This window comes from Ranitomeya variabilis, chromosome 4, assembly GCF_051348905.1.
Source record: "Ranitomeya variabilis isolate aRanVar5 chromosome 4, aRanVar5.hap1, whole genome shotgun sequence".
Taxonomy (NCBI): domain Eukaryota; kingdom Metazoa; phylum Chordata; class Amphibia; order Anura; family Dendrobatidae; genus Ranitomeya; species Ranitomeya variabilis.
Genome location: NC_135235.1, coordinates 629,242,749 through 629,258,868, shown reverse-complemented (window position 1 = coordinate 629,258,868; position 16,120 = coordinate 629,242,749). Strand labels below are relative to the sequence as shown.

The window sequence follows — 16,120 nt, the reverse complement described above, 5'->3', positions numbered from 1 at the left end:
CAAAGACCTTTCTGATGATCTTTTTACTCTTAGACTTGAGACAGGGACAAGGGGGCATCCTCTACATCTGGAGGAAAGACGGTTTAATCAGAATCACAGATGCGGATTCTTTACTGTAAGAGCAGTGAGACTATGGAACTCTCTGCCGTATGATGTTTTAATGTGTGATTCACTACTAAAATTTAAGAAGGGACTGGATGCCTTTCTTGAAAAGTCGTGGGCCAGTTGAATAGCCTCCAAGGTCTCCCGATCTGACCTCCTTAGACTTTTATCCTTTAGGTCATCTGAAGGCAATTGTCTATCCTGTGAAGATACGAGAAGTGCAGCATCTGAAACAACGGATACTGGAAGCCTGTTAGCATTTTTTCTGCGGTGTTGCTATCAGTGTGTCAAGAGTGGGAGAAGAGGGTTGCATTGACAATCCAACACAATGGGCAGCACTTTGAACACATTTTATAAATGGTCATAAACTTGTAAATAACTCATAAAAGAATAAAGTTATGTTAAAACCAAAAGCACACCATTGTTTTTCTTATGAAATTCTCAATAAGTTTTATGTGTCACATGACCCTCTTCCCATTGTTTAAAATCTTTTGTTGCAGCCAAAGTCTTACTCAGTTCAAAATTTAATTTTACTACAAATTGTTTCGACACTTTAATAAATAAATGATATAATATATTTATTAGAATTAATATGCATATAATGCACTGTTATTGAATAATATCAATGGTTTCATTTTTGCAGAACACTGTGCCAGGAGCTCACAGGAACATATGATATTTCCAGATGTTAAAGCCGATGACCATAGTATTACACCAGATACATATGAAGAGTATGTCATTATCCAAGATATACCTCCAGCCTTTCACAGTATAGATGGATCATCTGATCCCTTTCAACAGGTTCTTTCAACTGATTCATCAGAGACTTTAAAACAAAATAACCAAAGGGATGATAAACATCAAAGAGATCACGCAAGAAAGAAGCCATTTTCATGTTCAGAATGTGATAAATGTTTTACAGACAAATCAACTCTTGGTACACATCAGAGAATTCACACAGGGGAGAAGCCATTTTCATGTTCAGAATGTGGGAAATGTTTTACTCAGAAAACAAATCTTGTTACACATCAAAGAATTCACACAGGGGAGAAGCCATTTTCATGTTCAGAATGTGGGAAATGTTGTTCTCGCAAATCTAATCTTCTTAAACATCAAAGAACTCACACAGAGAAGAAGACCTTTTCATGTTCAGAATGTGGGAAATCTTTTAATCAGATATCAAAACTTGTTGCACATCAGCGAAGTCACACAGGGGAGAAGCCATTTTCATGTTCAGAATGTGGTAAATGTTTTAATCAGAAAATACATCTTGTTACACATCAGAGAAGTCACACAGGGGAGAAGCCATTTTCATGTTCAAAATGCGGGAAATGTTTTGCAAAAAAATCAACTCTTGTTAGGCATCAAACAGTTCACACCGGAGAGAAGTTATTTTCGTGTCCAGAATGTAGGAAATTTTTTTCTCAGAAATCTGATCTTGATAACCATCGAAAAACTCACACAGGAAATAAGCAATTTATATGCTCAGTGTGTGGGAAATGTTTTTATCAGAAAACAAATCTTATTGCACATCTGAGAATTCACTCAGGGGAAAATGCATTTTCATGTTCAGAATGTGGGAAATATTTTCCAAACAAATCATATCTTCTTACACATCGAAGAGTTCACACAGGGGAGAAGCCATTTTCATGTTCCCAATGTGAGAAAAAATTTACAGTGAAATCAAATCTTGTTACACATCAGAGAGTTCACACAGGGGAGAAGCCATTTTCATGTACACAATGTGGAAAATTTTTTACAGCGAAATCAAATCTTGAAAAACATCAGAGAAGTCACACAGGAGAGAAGCCATTTTCATGTTCCCAATGTGGGAAATATTTTACATCCAAATCAAATCTTCTTAGACATCAGATTATTCACACCTGAGAAAATAGATTTTCATGCTTAAAATGTAGGAAATGTTATAATCAAAACTAATTTTTTTGCAAAATTTGGGTTTATGATTTTTTTTCAAACACAATGACTCATTCTGTGTTTTCTCTTGATTTAAAAAAGCTTCTATTTTTAACCATCACGTATGGATTTTACACAAAACGCATATGAAATTACATACAAGCGAGATGAACAAGAAAAATATTTATTGTAATCAAAAATGTACACAATATTATATATAAAAAGTTATTGAACATTCATTCTGCAACTTTATTGAAAATTAATTCTTGCGCATTTTCATTTTCACTTCAAAGCTTCTCTTGATACCTTTTCTTTTATTGTAAGAATGCTGATCTTCTCTGTGAAGCATCCACAAGCAGTCACCCATCATGTTCACTTTCTATCTACCTTAATATCGTTGTTCCATTTCCATGATATCCTGATGAAATCTTTCTCTTTGCTCTTTGATATCAGCACTAAGATTTTAAGGAAAGTTGTCCAAATGGGAATGTAAAAATGCAACTTCAAATTCATCAGACAACCCAAGTCTTTCAGCATGTTCTCCACGATGGACTTAAATGTTGGATCTTTGTTATTACCTAGAAATTTCTTCATGGCTTCTTTAAAAGAATTCCAAGCCCTTTTCTACACAGCATTCATTTTTTTTTTAAGACGTCGTCCTTCATGAGTTTTCGAACACCAGGACCCAAAAAACACTTTCCTTCAGTTTTGTTTTGAACATTCCCTGAAACTTGGTATACAGGTACATAAAAGTCTCTCCTTTTGGTAGAGCTTTTATAAACTGCTTCATCAGTCCAAGCTTGATGTGAAGTGGTGGCAGGAGAACTTTAGTGGTATCAACTAAACTCTCCACAACTATATTTCTGAGTCCAGAGTGCAAAGATGTTCTCATTGGCCAACTGTTTTGGCTTCAGTAATGAGTCCTATTCAGGCTGTCGAATTCACACAAAAAGCATGCGTACTTCATGTATCCTCCTTCCTACCCAAGGAGCAAATTGACCATCCTTGATTCTCTTAGTTAAATCCTAAATTCTCATAGCTTTCCTTCAAGTGAACAGAATGCCCTGAAGGCACTTTTTGGGGGGCAAATCAATAGTCTCGACTTGCTCACATTGTACTGAATGTTAAATTTTTCCATGCCCAGGAACATCACTGCAGTACACTTGAACACCGTCTTGAGAAAAGTACAGAAGGAATTCCTTTTCTCTGTTTTCTGTACCATGAAAAACATGTACCGGCAGCTAGTAGATTATTTTCCTCTAGTCTAGAGCCTGAAAGTTCTGCAGAATGTTTATGCAGGTCCAAGTTTCTGACTAAATAATTTAATTTGAGCTATGAAAAGCCGTGGCTCATTGGGACTAGCGTGAAAGTCTTAATCTGAATTTTGCGCTTTATGTTCTGAATCAGGTGAATCTTCAATTCAGGCTTAGCATGAAAGAGGTATTCACGCTAGAAACATAGGTTCCCAGCAAACCATAGATCGACTCGTCGTTGGCTGCTGGGCATGCATGAATTGACCAAATTATGTGCTAAGTATCACAATTTTTTCTTATTATGTAGAGCAATAATGCTATTCATATTTCATGTATTTCTAATTCACATGCTTTACCATTACAGAGTGCAACTTTTTTTGTTTGTTATATGTAGAGATGGCTACTCCTATTTCACACTTGCACAAACCAGTTTTCGGATCTGGAAGTGCCAGTCAGATTTTTGTTATCAGACATAGAACATAGAGAGCCTGGTGTGGGTGGGGTTAGTTTTCTTTATCCCACATCTAAGAACTCTGATTTTGTCAAACTGCTGCACCCAGGAAACTAAGTGATGCTACTGTCAGATGAGGTAACAAAATCCGGGTGATAGATTCCCTTAGTCTTGGTGCAGAGCAGAAGGATTGGGACTCTTAGATTATTGGACTGATTTTTCATTGGGGTACAATCTGCATTGTGCAGATAAATTGCACCTGAATGGAAGCAGGTTTGCTGTGTTGATGGAGAGCATTCTAGCAGGATTGATATAGTATTTAAATTAGGAACAAGGGGGGAGAATAAGGCTACTTTTACACTTCCGTCGGTACAGGGCCGTCGCAAACCGTCGGCCGGATGTACCGACGGAAGTTGTGCACAATTGTGCACAACGTGGGCAGCGGATGCAGTTTTCAGACGCATCCGCTGCCCATTATGAGTTCCGAGGAGGAGGGGGTGGAGTTCCGGCCGCGCATGCGCGTTCGGAAATGGCAGAATCGACGGACGAAAAAACGTTACATTGAACGTTTTTTTGTCTCAACGGGCCGGTAAATCACGACGCACCCGTTGCATGACGGATGCGACGTGTGCACATTCATCGCAATCCGTCGTCAATAGAAGTGTATGGCCAAAAAAAGGATCCTGTGGGCACATTTGCAGGATCCGTTTTTTTGCCATAACGATAGATTACGACGGATGAAAACAAACGGAAGTGTGAAAGAGGCCTAAGGCATAAAATAAAGGTGTTGATAGATAAGAGAGAGATCAGGCTATAACAAAGGACAGAGAAATCTGCTTGAACTGCAAATTGGATGAGTCATCGCTGCGCTCTTGGGGTGATTTTGGTCGGTTGGACACTCCTGGAAATGTTCACCAATGTTCCATGTTTTTGCTATTTGTGGATAATGGCTCTCACTGTGGTTCACGTAAAGAAAACGGGCCAAAGCCAGCTCACCGACAGCCACCACAGGTACATGGAACACCGTCCTGATGAGATGTGATGAATGATGCAGGAAAAAAAAGTTGTAGTTCCAGCTCCTTAAAATTCCAATCTTTATTAATCCATTTTAAAATTTCAGTGTTGGTGGGTTCGCCGGATTCCCAAAGCTTAAGAAATGGCTTTATAAAATTTTCCAGACTGATGGATCTCAATTACATTGTTTCTCATTTGTTCCAGAATTTCTCTAGATCTTTTGGTTTTCTTCACTTTGTCAGGCAGGTCCTATTTAAGTGATTTCTTTAAGTGATTCCCTAGGCTGCGTGTGTCTAGGGAATTTTAACTCCGCTTCCCAAAGATGTGATAAACCACATGTAATTTATGTTTTAAGAGGGGAGCAATCACTTTTTCACAAAAGTCCTTTTAGGTTTGGCTTTCTTTTTCTCTTAATAATAAAGACTTTCATTTAAAAAACTGCATTTTGTGTTATCTTTGTCTAATGTTCTATTTGTTTGGTGATCTGAAACATTTAAGTGTGACAAACATGCAAAAGAATAAGAAATCAGGAAGGGGCAAACACTTTTTCACACAACTGTACCTTTCAACACCTAGCCAAATCAGTTCTCATACTTTTGCATTGACGAGGGTCAATAGTTCGAAACACCGAGTCTACAAATTGAGATTCTGATTTGGCTTTTATCCTAAGTCATATTACGAGACTCTTTAAAGTGTTGATTGTGACTTGTAGGTTCGCTACTTCCAACAGGTGGCGCTATAGAGTTCAAGTCCTTTTCCTCTCTGAAGAGGCAATTTGCACATTACATTTCCCAGAGGAGCAGTGCATGGCGAATAAGCCTCCTTGGCATGCCAGAAACGGTATGTCACTTTCCACATGGAGAAACGTTACCCCTTAGCTTTCAATACAAGAAAACTCATGTCCATGATGCTGTGATCAGTGCTACAAAATTGTTTGACCACAGGTAGATCTATTCTTTTTTCTTTAATTGTGTGATGATGAGAATTCATCCTCATGATTTGCTTTGGTCCTGTCTCCCATACATATAGACCCCGGGACAGGACAAAGGCTTAGAACCCAGAGGACAAAAGTTTAGAACAGGGATGATTTCTCATCGCCATTAGTGATGAGCGAACATTATTATTATTTATTGTTATAGCCATTTATTCCATGGCGCTTTACATGTGAGGAGGGGTATACATAATAAAAACAAGTACAATAATCTTAAACAATACAAGTCATAACTGGTACAGGAGAGAGGACCCTGCCCGCGAAGGCTCACAATCTACAAGCGATGGGTGAGAATACAGTAGGCGAGGATAGAGCTGAACATGCTCGCATAACGTGTTATCTGAACATGGGTGTTACCTGAGTATCTTGGGTGTGTCGGATAATATATTTTCGGTAGACAGCCACGACTCATGCAGGCAATGCCTAACAAACGGGCAATCCCTTCATGTGTTGTGGCTGCCTTTTGCTGCAAAACATGCAGTCGCAGGGTCTGGAAAATATTATCCGAGCACGCCCAAGATACTCGGATAACACCGGAGCATGTTTGGATAACACGTTATCCAAGTACCTTCACTCATCACTAATAATAATAATCTTTATTTTTTATATAGCTCTAACATATTCCACAGCGCTTTACAGACATTATCATCGCTGTCTCCAATGGGGCTCACAATATAAATTCCCTATCAGTATGTCTTTGGAATGTGGGAGGAAACCAAAGTGACTGGAGGAAACCCACGAAAACATGGAGAGAACATACAAACTCTTTGCAGTTGTTGTCCTTGGTGGGATTTGAACCCAGGGCTCCAGCGCTAACCACTAAGCCATCACTACAGAATAATTTTATATATGTCGGACATACCACAGCTACTGACCAGGAGAGGAAGCTAAAGACTATATAGATATTACAGCAGGGGATCACACCTGATTCTGTTTTTAAGGTAAAATATTGTTTAAAAACAGGCAATGAAATGTTTTACCCACAAAAAAAATCGACTGTGATTCCATGCTATAATGTCTGTATCCTTTTTTTTTTTGCTTCCTCCCCTGCTCAGGAGACGTGGTATGATCAGACCATGTTCCTGCACGGTCAGAAACGGCCATTACACAGTACACAGCAGGGGTACATTTATAAGATAATCTCAGCAAAGGGAAACATTTTTTACACACATCCAATTGTGAAGTTTATTTGTATTCCAAGATCTGTTGAATAAAATATACTTTTGTAAGTAGAATAACCCCTTTACTCCCCAAGCCTGTTTTCACCTTCATGACCAGGCCAATTTTTACACATTTATTATTATTATTATTTATTTATATAGCACCATTGCTTCCATGGTGCTGTACATGAGAAGGGGTTACATACAAATTACAGATATCACTTACCGTAAGCAAACTAACAATGACAGACTGATACAGAGGGGAGAAGACCCTGCCCTTGCGGGCTTACATTCTACAGGATGGTGGGGAAGGAGACAATAGGTTGAGGGTTGCAGCAGCTCCGGTGTTGGTGAGGCGGTAGCTCCGGTAGTGATGAGACAGCGGGGTCATTGCAGGCTGTAAGCTTTCCTGAAGAAGTGGGTTTTCAGGTTCCGTCTGAAGGATCTGAATGTGGTTGATAGTCGGACGTATTGGGCAAAGAATTCCAGAGGTTGGGGGATATTTGGGAGAAGTCTTGGAGGCGGTTGGGTGAGGAGCGAATAAGTGTGGAGGAGAGAAGGAGGTATTGGGAGGACCGGAGATTGCGTGAGGGAAGATATGGGAGATTAGTTCAGAGATATATGGAGGAGACAGGTTATGGATGGCTTTGTAGGTCAGTATTAGGAATTTGAACTGGATACGCTGAGGGAGTGGGAGCCATTGAAGAGATTTGTAGAGGGGGGAAGCGGAGCAGTAGCGAAGAGAGAGATGAATTAGTCGGGCAGCAGAGTTAAGGATGGACTGGAGAGGTGCAAGAGTGTTAGCAGGGAGGCCACAGAAAAGGGTGTTGCAGTAGTCGAGGCGGGAGATGATGAGGGCATGCACAAGTATTTTAGTAGATTGACGGTTGAGGAAAGGATGGATTCTAGAGATATTTTTGAGCTGGAGGCGACAGGAGGTGGAAAGAGCTTGGATGTGCGGTTTGAAGGACAGGGCGGAGTCAAGGGTTAATCCGAGGCAGCAGACTCGTGATGTCGTTAATTGTGATAGATGGGTCAGGTATGGAAGATCTATGAAATGGAGGAAAGATGATGAGTTCAGATTTGTCCACATTGAGTTTGAGGAAGCGAGAGGAGAAGGAGGATATGGCTGATAGACACTCTGGGATTCTGGACAGCAGAGAGGTGACGTCTGGACGAGAGAGGTAGATCTGAGTGTCATCAGCATAAAGGTGGTACTGGAATCCATGAGACTTTGAGTTGTCCCAGGCCAAGTGTATAGATTGAGAAGAGTAAGGGTCCTAGAAAAGAGCCTTGGGGGACTCCAACAGAGAGAGGGTGTGATGAGGAGGTAGTGCGGGAGTGGGAGACACTGAATGAGCGGTTGGTAAGGTATGAGGTGATCCAGGATAGGGGCGAGCTCTTTGATGCCAAAGGAGGAGAGGATCTGTAGTAGGAGGCAGTGCTCAACTGTGTCGAAAGCAGAGGACAGGTCTAGAAGGAGGAGTACAGAGTGTTGTCTGTTAGCTTTGGCTGTAAGTAGGGCATTAGTAATTTTGGTCAGGTCTGTCTCAGTTGAATGATGGGGCGGAAACCAGATTGTAGATTGTCAAAGAGCAAGTTAGATGAGAGGTGGAAGGAAAGTTCAGCGTAGACGTGCTGCTCCAGGATTTTGGAAGTGAATAGGAGCAGCGATATTGGGCTATAGCTGGACATAGGAGTTGAATCGAGGGGTGGCTTTTTAAGGATAAGCGTGATTGTGGCATGTTTGAAAGCAGAAGGGAAGGTGCCAGTAGTTAGTGATAGGTTGAAGAGGTGGGTTAGGGATGGGATAAGAGTGGCGGTGAGGTTGGGGAGGAGGTGGGGTGGGGTCGAGTGCACAGGTGGTGAGGTGCGAATTGGAGAGCGGTAGGAGGGGGTAGTAATGGGAGGTATGAGCTGTGGGGGTCCAGGGTTGGGAGATATGTCACCAGCAATGAGGAGAGACAGAGCAGGTGGGAGAGGGAGAGTGGGCGGCTTGTTTTATGTTTTATTAGGGCTGATTTGAGACTGAGGAGCAGCTCAGCAGAGGGGGGTCAGGTGGGGAGGAAAGAGGGAAGGGGAGATGATTATTTGGTTAGAGGGTGCTAGGGTTTGGGGATAGCGAAGGAGAGTGAGGATTAGTGGTGCAAACACTGTAAGGGCATATGTAAACATGGTGAAGGAGTAAGATGGATTAATAGTAAAGCTAGATCCAAGTAATAAGAAGTGCTTACTCAGCAGACATACCCAAAAGAGACAGATACATAGGGTGGGGTCTTAAATCCTGCTGTGACTAACTGCTGTTGAAATAACTGCACGTCACGATACTTTAGCTGCCGGGAGACGCGTGCCTGACCCGCACGTGTGCCCCCCTAGAATGCTTCTAAATTTATAGGGATTTTTTTTTTTTTTTTGGTTTATGATGTAATATCCACCCAGAGACTTTAACCACACATGTGCCTGTGTCTACCTCGAGGAGCAGCTAAGCATGTCAACCCCTCACAAGTGGTGTTTCAGATGTGGGCAACATGCCAGGAACACGTGTAGCAGTGGTGGACAAATTGTATGCCCTGGGTTAAGGCAGCTGCGGGGATGGAACAGTGGTCGGATAAAATGGAGGCGCTATTCGAACCTGTGTCCTTGTTCTTTGTGCATTTATCGGCTTACACCATCTTGCCATACACCTGGGAAGCCCTGGGGACCCCGCTTCACCTGTGGGAAGCGTTACCATCTTGCTGCAACATCACCCCAGAGGACCCCTTTAAGCAGCGTCGGTCCCTACTGATCAAACACCACAGGTGGCGTCACGAACATAGACATTACAAATCCCCTTAAAGACCTTTCCCTTTAATTGGATGCCCAGGGCCACGGACCGGGTCGCAGCCACCGTGACATCCCCTTTAAGACCGTACCGAGTACCCCGCTGCCCTGGTAGGCGATCTAAAGTCATCTTGCGAAAGCGTTTTCTTGCAAAGCCTTTCTGCAATTCTGGATACTTGCCGAAGCTTTTTAGTGATGTTATTGTGCCAGGGTTGTCTATTGATTTGTCGCACTCTGCCATGCATGAGAGGGTCACCTGAGTCGATGGCTGATGCAAGAGTGGCATTGAAGAAACTAGTGGCAGTGACTGTGTCATGGAGTGAGGATATGGATGCCAGTGGTAGGATAGAGTCAGAGAGCGTGTGGGTGTCTAGGTGTGCGAGGTTTCTGCAGGGGCGCGCATGTTGCTGGACATGGGTGACAGGTGAGGAGGACAGGGATGAGAAGGTGAGTAGATGGTGGTCAGATAGAGGGAGAGGGGAGGTTGTGAAGTTAGATAGGGAGTAGAGACGGGTGAAGACCAGGTCTAATGTATGACCGTCTGTGTGGGTGGCTGAGGAGGACCACTGAGTAAGTCCAAAAGATGAAGTAAGGGACAGAAGTTTGGAGGCTGCTGACTGGTGGGTGTCAATGGGGATGTTGAAGTCACCCATGATGATGGTGGTAATGTTAGCAGAAAGAAAGTGAAGGAGCCAGGTGGAGAACCGCTCAATAAAGGCAGTGGTTGGACCCAGAGGTTGGTATATGACGGATATTTGAAGGTTGTAGGGGGAGTAGATGCGGACAGAGTTGACTTCAAAAGAGGGGAGGGTAGAGGTAGGATTGGGTTAAAGGTAAAGTTGGAAGAAGGCCCACTCCTCCACCATGTCTGTTGCCAGGGCGAGAAGTGTGGGTGAAGTGGAAGCTGCCGTGACATAGTGCAGCAAGGGAGGCAGTGTCGGAGGGCGTCAGCCATGTTTCAGTGATGCCCAGGAAGGAAAGATTACGAGTAGTGAAGAGGTCGTGAACCACTGGGAGTTTAATGCAGACTGAGCGGGCATTCCAGAGTGATCCAGAGAAAGGGAGCAGGGTGGAGGTGTCAAGGGCACGGATTTGAGGTGGGCAAGATTTCGGGTGTTTATATTGAGTTGGGAGCGATAGGAGGGGGTAATGGGAGGTATGAACTGTGGGGGTCCAGGATTGGGAGATATGTCGCCAGCAGTGAGGGGAAGCAGAGAGAGACAGAGCAGGTGGGACAAGGAGAGTGGCCGGCTTGTTTTGTGTTTTATTAGGAGAGATCTGAGGTTGAGGAGCAGGTCAGGTGGGGGAGCAAGAGGGAAGGAGAGATTATTACTTGGTTCGAAGGTGCTGGGGTTTGTGGATAGCGAAGGAGAGTGAGGATTAATGGAGCAAAAACTGTTAGAGCATATGTCAGCATGATGAGTAAGTGTGGAGGAAAGAGAAAGAAGTTTAGTACATTGATTAACAGTGGTTAGTTGTACCTTCTGTTCACTTCTGGCTCATTTCTGGCATATTTCAGCTTTATCCTTTTAGAGCCAGCCTTATAGAGACAGACTACGGTCCGACAGACCTACGAATCCGTATTTATAACTAGCTAAGTGCACATGAAATAGGCCAGGTCTGATTGGGAGGGAGGGGCAGCAGGGAAACAGATACAGAAGGGGATTAATTAGCAGGGAAAATGCCAAAGGAAATAGATCCAAATGGACAGATAAAGCCACCAGTAATAGCAGACAGATACAGGGTGATTGGGGTCAGGAAAGATGGGTGATGGTATTGCAGCCAATGGACATAGCAGTAATAGCAGACAGATACAGGGTGAATGGGGTCAGGAAAGATGGGTGATGGTATTGCAGCCAGTGGACATACCTGAGGATGAAGCAGATCAATTGTCAGATTGATTGTAATAGTGAAGAATAGTAATAATAATAATAAAGAAGCATCTATAGCAGGGGGTTACTTTTCTGGCATATCTCAGCTTTATCTTTTTAGAGCCATCCTTATAGAGACAGACTACCATTTCTTCCTTTCTGATTCTCTTAACGTCCTGGCTCTTACTGAAACCTAGATCCAGCAATCAGACAACAAGGCTGCTGCTGCTCTTTCATATAATTTCTCTCATACCCCAAGACCGGACCACAGACCAGGTGGAGGCGTTGGTCTGCTCCTATCACCCAAATGTACCTTTCAGGTTATTCCCCAAGTAACCTCACTTATCTTCCCTTCTTTTGAGGTCCATGCTGTCAGACTCTACATCCCCTTCTTCATGCGAGTAGCGGAGGTGTATCGTCCTACGGGCCCCTCCCATCATTTCCTGGATCATTTTGCCACCTGGCTTCCACATTTTCTCTCCTGTAACATCCCCACCCTCATCATGGGAGACTTTAACATCCCCATTGCTTTTCCCCTCTCCCAATCTGCCACTCACCTTTAATCTCTAACCTCCTCCTTCAGCCTTTTGCAGCTTACTAACTCTCCTATGCATGAAGTCGGTAACTCCCTCAACCTGGTTTTCTCCCGGGCTTGCTGAGTGTATGATTTTACCAACTCCTCTCTCCCGCTCTCTGTCCACAACCTTCTTTCATTCTCTGTCAAGAACTGTCATCCCACTCAGGGCCTCTGCACGCCTGGCGCCACCTCCTCTTCCTTCATTAGCGTCCCCGGCGCCTGCCCTTCGAACTTACAGCGCAGGCGCCGAGGACGCTAATGAACGAAGAGGAGGTGGCACCCGGCGCGCAGAGGCCCTGAGTGACGGCTGTGGTGCGTCTGTGTTAGGGGGGAAAGACCTGCTCCCCGGATGATTTCAAGGTATGAGGGACAAATTTTATAAACGATTCTTTCAGCAGTGGCAGGAAGGAACAAGAACTAAAAGAGCCACCTTGTCAGAATGCAGCATTAGTGCTGCACAAGGTGGCTCTTTTAGTTACAAATGCCTGGGGGGGTGACAGGTTCCCTTTAAAAGAGGGTAAATTATCACACAATGTTGCAAAATATGTTAGTTGTTCACAGTCAGCTGTGTCTAAAATCTGGACCAAATACAAAAAACATAGGAAGGTTGTTAAAGGCAAACATACTGGTAGACCAAGGAAGACATCAAAGGGTCAAGACCGAAAGCTTAAAGCAATATGTCTCCAAAACAGGAAATGCACAACAAAACAAATGAGGAACGAATGGGAGGAACCTGGAGTCAACGTCTGTGACCGAACAGTAAGAAACCGCCTAAAGGAAATGGGATTTACATACAGAAAAGCTAAACGAAAGCCATCATTAACACCTAAACAGAAAAAAACAAGGTTACAATGGGCTAAGGAAAAGCAATAGTGGACTGTGGATGACTGTATGAAAGTCATATTCAGTGATGAATCGCTAATCTGCATTGGGCAAGGTGATGATGCTGGAACTTTTGTTTTTTGCCGTTCCACTGAGATTTATAAAGATGACTGCCTGAAAAGAACATGCAAATTTCCACAGTCATTGATGATATGGGGCTGCATGTAAGGTAAAGGCACTGGGGAGATGGCTGTCATTACATCTTCAATAAATGCACAAGTTTATGTTGATATTTTGGACACTTTTCTTATCCCATCAATTGAAAGGATGTTTGGGGATGATGAAATCATTTTTCAAGATGAATGTTGCATCCTGCCATAGGGCAAAAACTGTGAAAACATTCCTTGAAAAAAGACACATAAGGTCAATGTCATGGCCTGCAAATAGTCTGGATCTCAATCCAATTGAAAATCTTTGGTGGAAGTTGAAGAAAATGGTCCATGACAAGATTCCAACCTGCAAAGCTGATCTGGCAACAGCAATCAGAGAAAGTTGGAGCCACATTGATGAAGAGTACTGTTTGACACTCATTAAGTCCGTGCCTCAGAGACTGCAAGCTGTAATAAAAGCCAGAGGTGGTGCAACAAAATACTAGTGATGTGCTGGAGTGTTTTTTTTTGTTTGTTTTTCATGAGTCCATCATTTTTCCTCTCTGCTTGTCCTAAAAAAGTAACCATTACAGACTACCACATTTTTTGTTCTTGATTTATTTTTGTGTTTCTTAAAGCCAGAAAGTTGCCATTTGAAATGACTTTAGTTTTGTGCCATGTCTGTCTGTAGGAGACCTAAAGGTGCGTGTCCACAATCAGGATACAGCAGCACTTTGGACGCAGAGTATTTTCGCTGCATTCAATCAAATGAAACCTGCATATGTTCATTGAATCATGCGGATCTATTGCATCCAATACATTCTATTGTGGAAATTTCTGTTGCAGAGACTAGAGTGTCCACTGCAGAGAACTGACATACTGTGGCTCGTAAACCCGCACCACGTCAGCATCATAGAGAAGCACAGTGTGCATGTGAGTTATAGAAAACCCATCCACTGTGCTTGCAACCCAGAACGCAGAGGTTTGGAAGCAGCGCAGGTGATCTGTGTCCAAACCGCTGCTATTCTGGATCGTGGGCACGTACCCTTAGATTCTAAGGCTTAGAATGTCATACACATCTCTTCAGGGAAATAAATTGGAGGTTTTGGAAAACTTTCAATTGGCAGTGAATAAATTGCTGATCCAGATTCCCAGTCACTTACAGTAAATCTGGAAAAGTCCAATTTCTGAAGATTCAGAAATCACTGGAGTATGACACTTTGTCTGGATACAAGTACATTACATCGTATATGCACCACTCCGCTCCGTACACGCACGGCTCTGCTCCGTACACCTCGTACACACACAGGGCTCTGCTCCGTACACCTCGTACACACACAGCTCGGCTCCATACACCTCGTACACACACAGCTCGGCTCCATACACCTCGTACACACACGGCTCCGTTCCACACACCTCGTACATGCGCCGCTCCACTCCGTACACAGGCGGCTCTGCTCCTTAAACCTCATGCACACACGGCTCCACTCCATACACCTCATACACGAACAGCTCCACTCCGCACACCTCGAACACACACAGCTCTGCTCCGTACAGCTCGTACACACATGGTGCCGGCTCCGTACACCTCATACATGTGCGGCTCCGCTCCATACACCTGCGACTCCGCTCCGTACACAGGTGGCTCTGCTCCGTACACCTTGTACACAAACAGCTCCACTCTGTACACCTCGTACACAAACAGCTCCACTCTGTACACCTCGTACACACACGGCTCCGCTCCATACACCTCGTACACACGCGGCTCTGCTCCGTACACCTCGCACACACACGGCTCCGTACACCTCGTACACACACGGCTCCGCTCCGTACACCTTGTACACACACGGCTCCGCTCCGTACACCTCGTACACACATGGCTCCGCTCCGTACACCTCGTACACACACGGCTCCTCTCCGTACACCTCGTACACACACGGCTCCTCTCCGTACACCTCGTACACACACGGCTCTGCTACATTCACCCTGTAGACCCCTGGGCTCCGCTCCGTACACCTCGTACACACACGGCTCCGCTCCGTACACCTCGTACACACATGGCTCCGCTCCGTACACCTCGTACACACATGGCTCCGCTCCGTACACCTCGTACACACACGGCTCCTCTCCGTACACCTCGTACACACACGGCTCCTCTCCGTACACCTCGTACACACACGGCTCTGCTACATCCACCCTGTAGACCCCTCCTGACCCCACACATAAACTTCCCCTCATCCAGCACCATGACAACCAGCACAACAGAGTCCTGCAGACACTGAGGCCCCTGATCATGTGACCCCTGACTCCTCCCCTCCTGTGACCTCCTCACAGGTCCTGTGCGCACAGAACAGCCATATATGTGGTGTGCGGCTCTGCAGGTGGAGGTAGGTGCTGGAGATTCCCCATTACTGGGCGGGGGCAGGGGGCAGTAACCCCCTCAGTGCTGGTGACATTTCTCTCCTCGCTCCCATATAATTTACTGACTGCCGTTTCTTCTCCTTCTCTGGAGCCAGAGCTTCTGTTATTTCCCGCTGATGTCGCCGGATATTTATGGGTTATATTTAATGGAAGGTTCTGGGAACATATCAATTAAGAACATCAGCGATTCCCTCATCGTCTTCTTGTAAGTCGCCTCCTGCATTGTCACCAATCAGAGCCGCGCTCTGCTCTCTCCATAGACGATGACTAGAGAGGAGCGCACTCGTCTCCTGGGGAAACCTCTCTGGGGTCCTATATATATATATGACTTGTGTGTGTTGCGGTTTCTTCAGGTGACATTTATAATGGCGGCTGTTATAATTAATGACTCCTGTAGGTCTTTTATTAAATAAAAATACTTCACGTGACACAGCTACGATACATTACAAAATAAAACACAACAGAACAAAACATAAGAACAAAACTCCAACCAGATGACATAATCAGACACAAATCACAAAGAAACCCGAAATGGAAACACTATGGAGAAAGTTCATGACCTACATATCAGGGAC

The 16,120-nt window shown here is 44.1% G+C and overlaps 1 protein-coding gene across 1 annotated transcript in view; it reads left to right on the top strand.

Moving 5' to 3' along the window:
• The window catches only part of LOC143768139 (uncharacterized), a 103,113-nt gene that overhangs the window by 69,767 nt on the left and 17,226 nt on the right, over nt 1–16,120 (top strand). Inside the window, exon 14 of the mRNA XM_077256826.1 lies at nt 746–1,986. Within this exon, the coding sequence (XP_077112941.1) occupies nt 746–1,986 (1,241 nt within the window). The remainder of the gene's footprint in view (nt 1–745; nt 1,987–16,120) is intronic.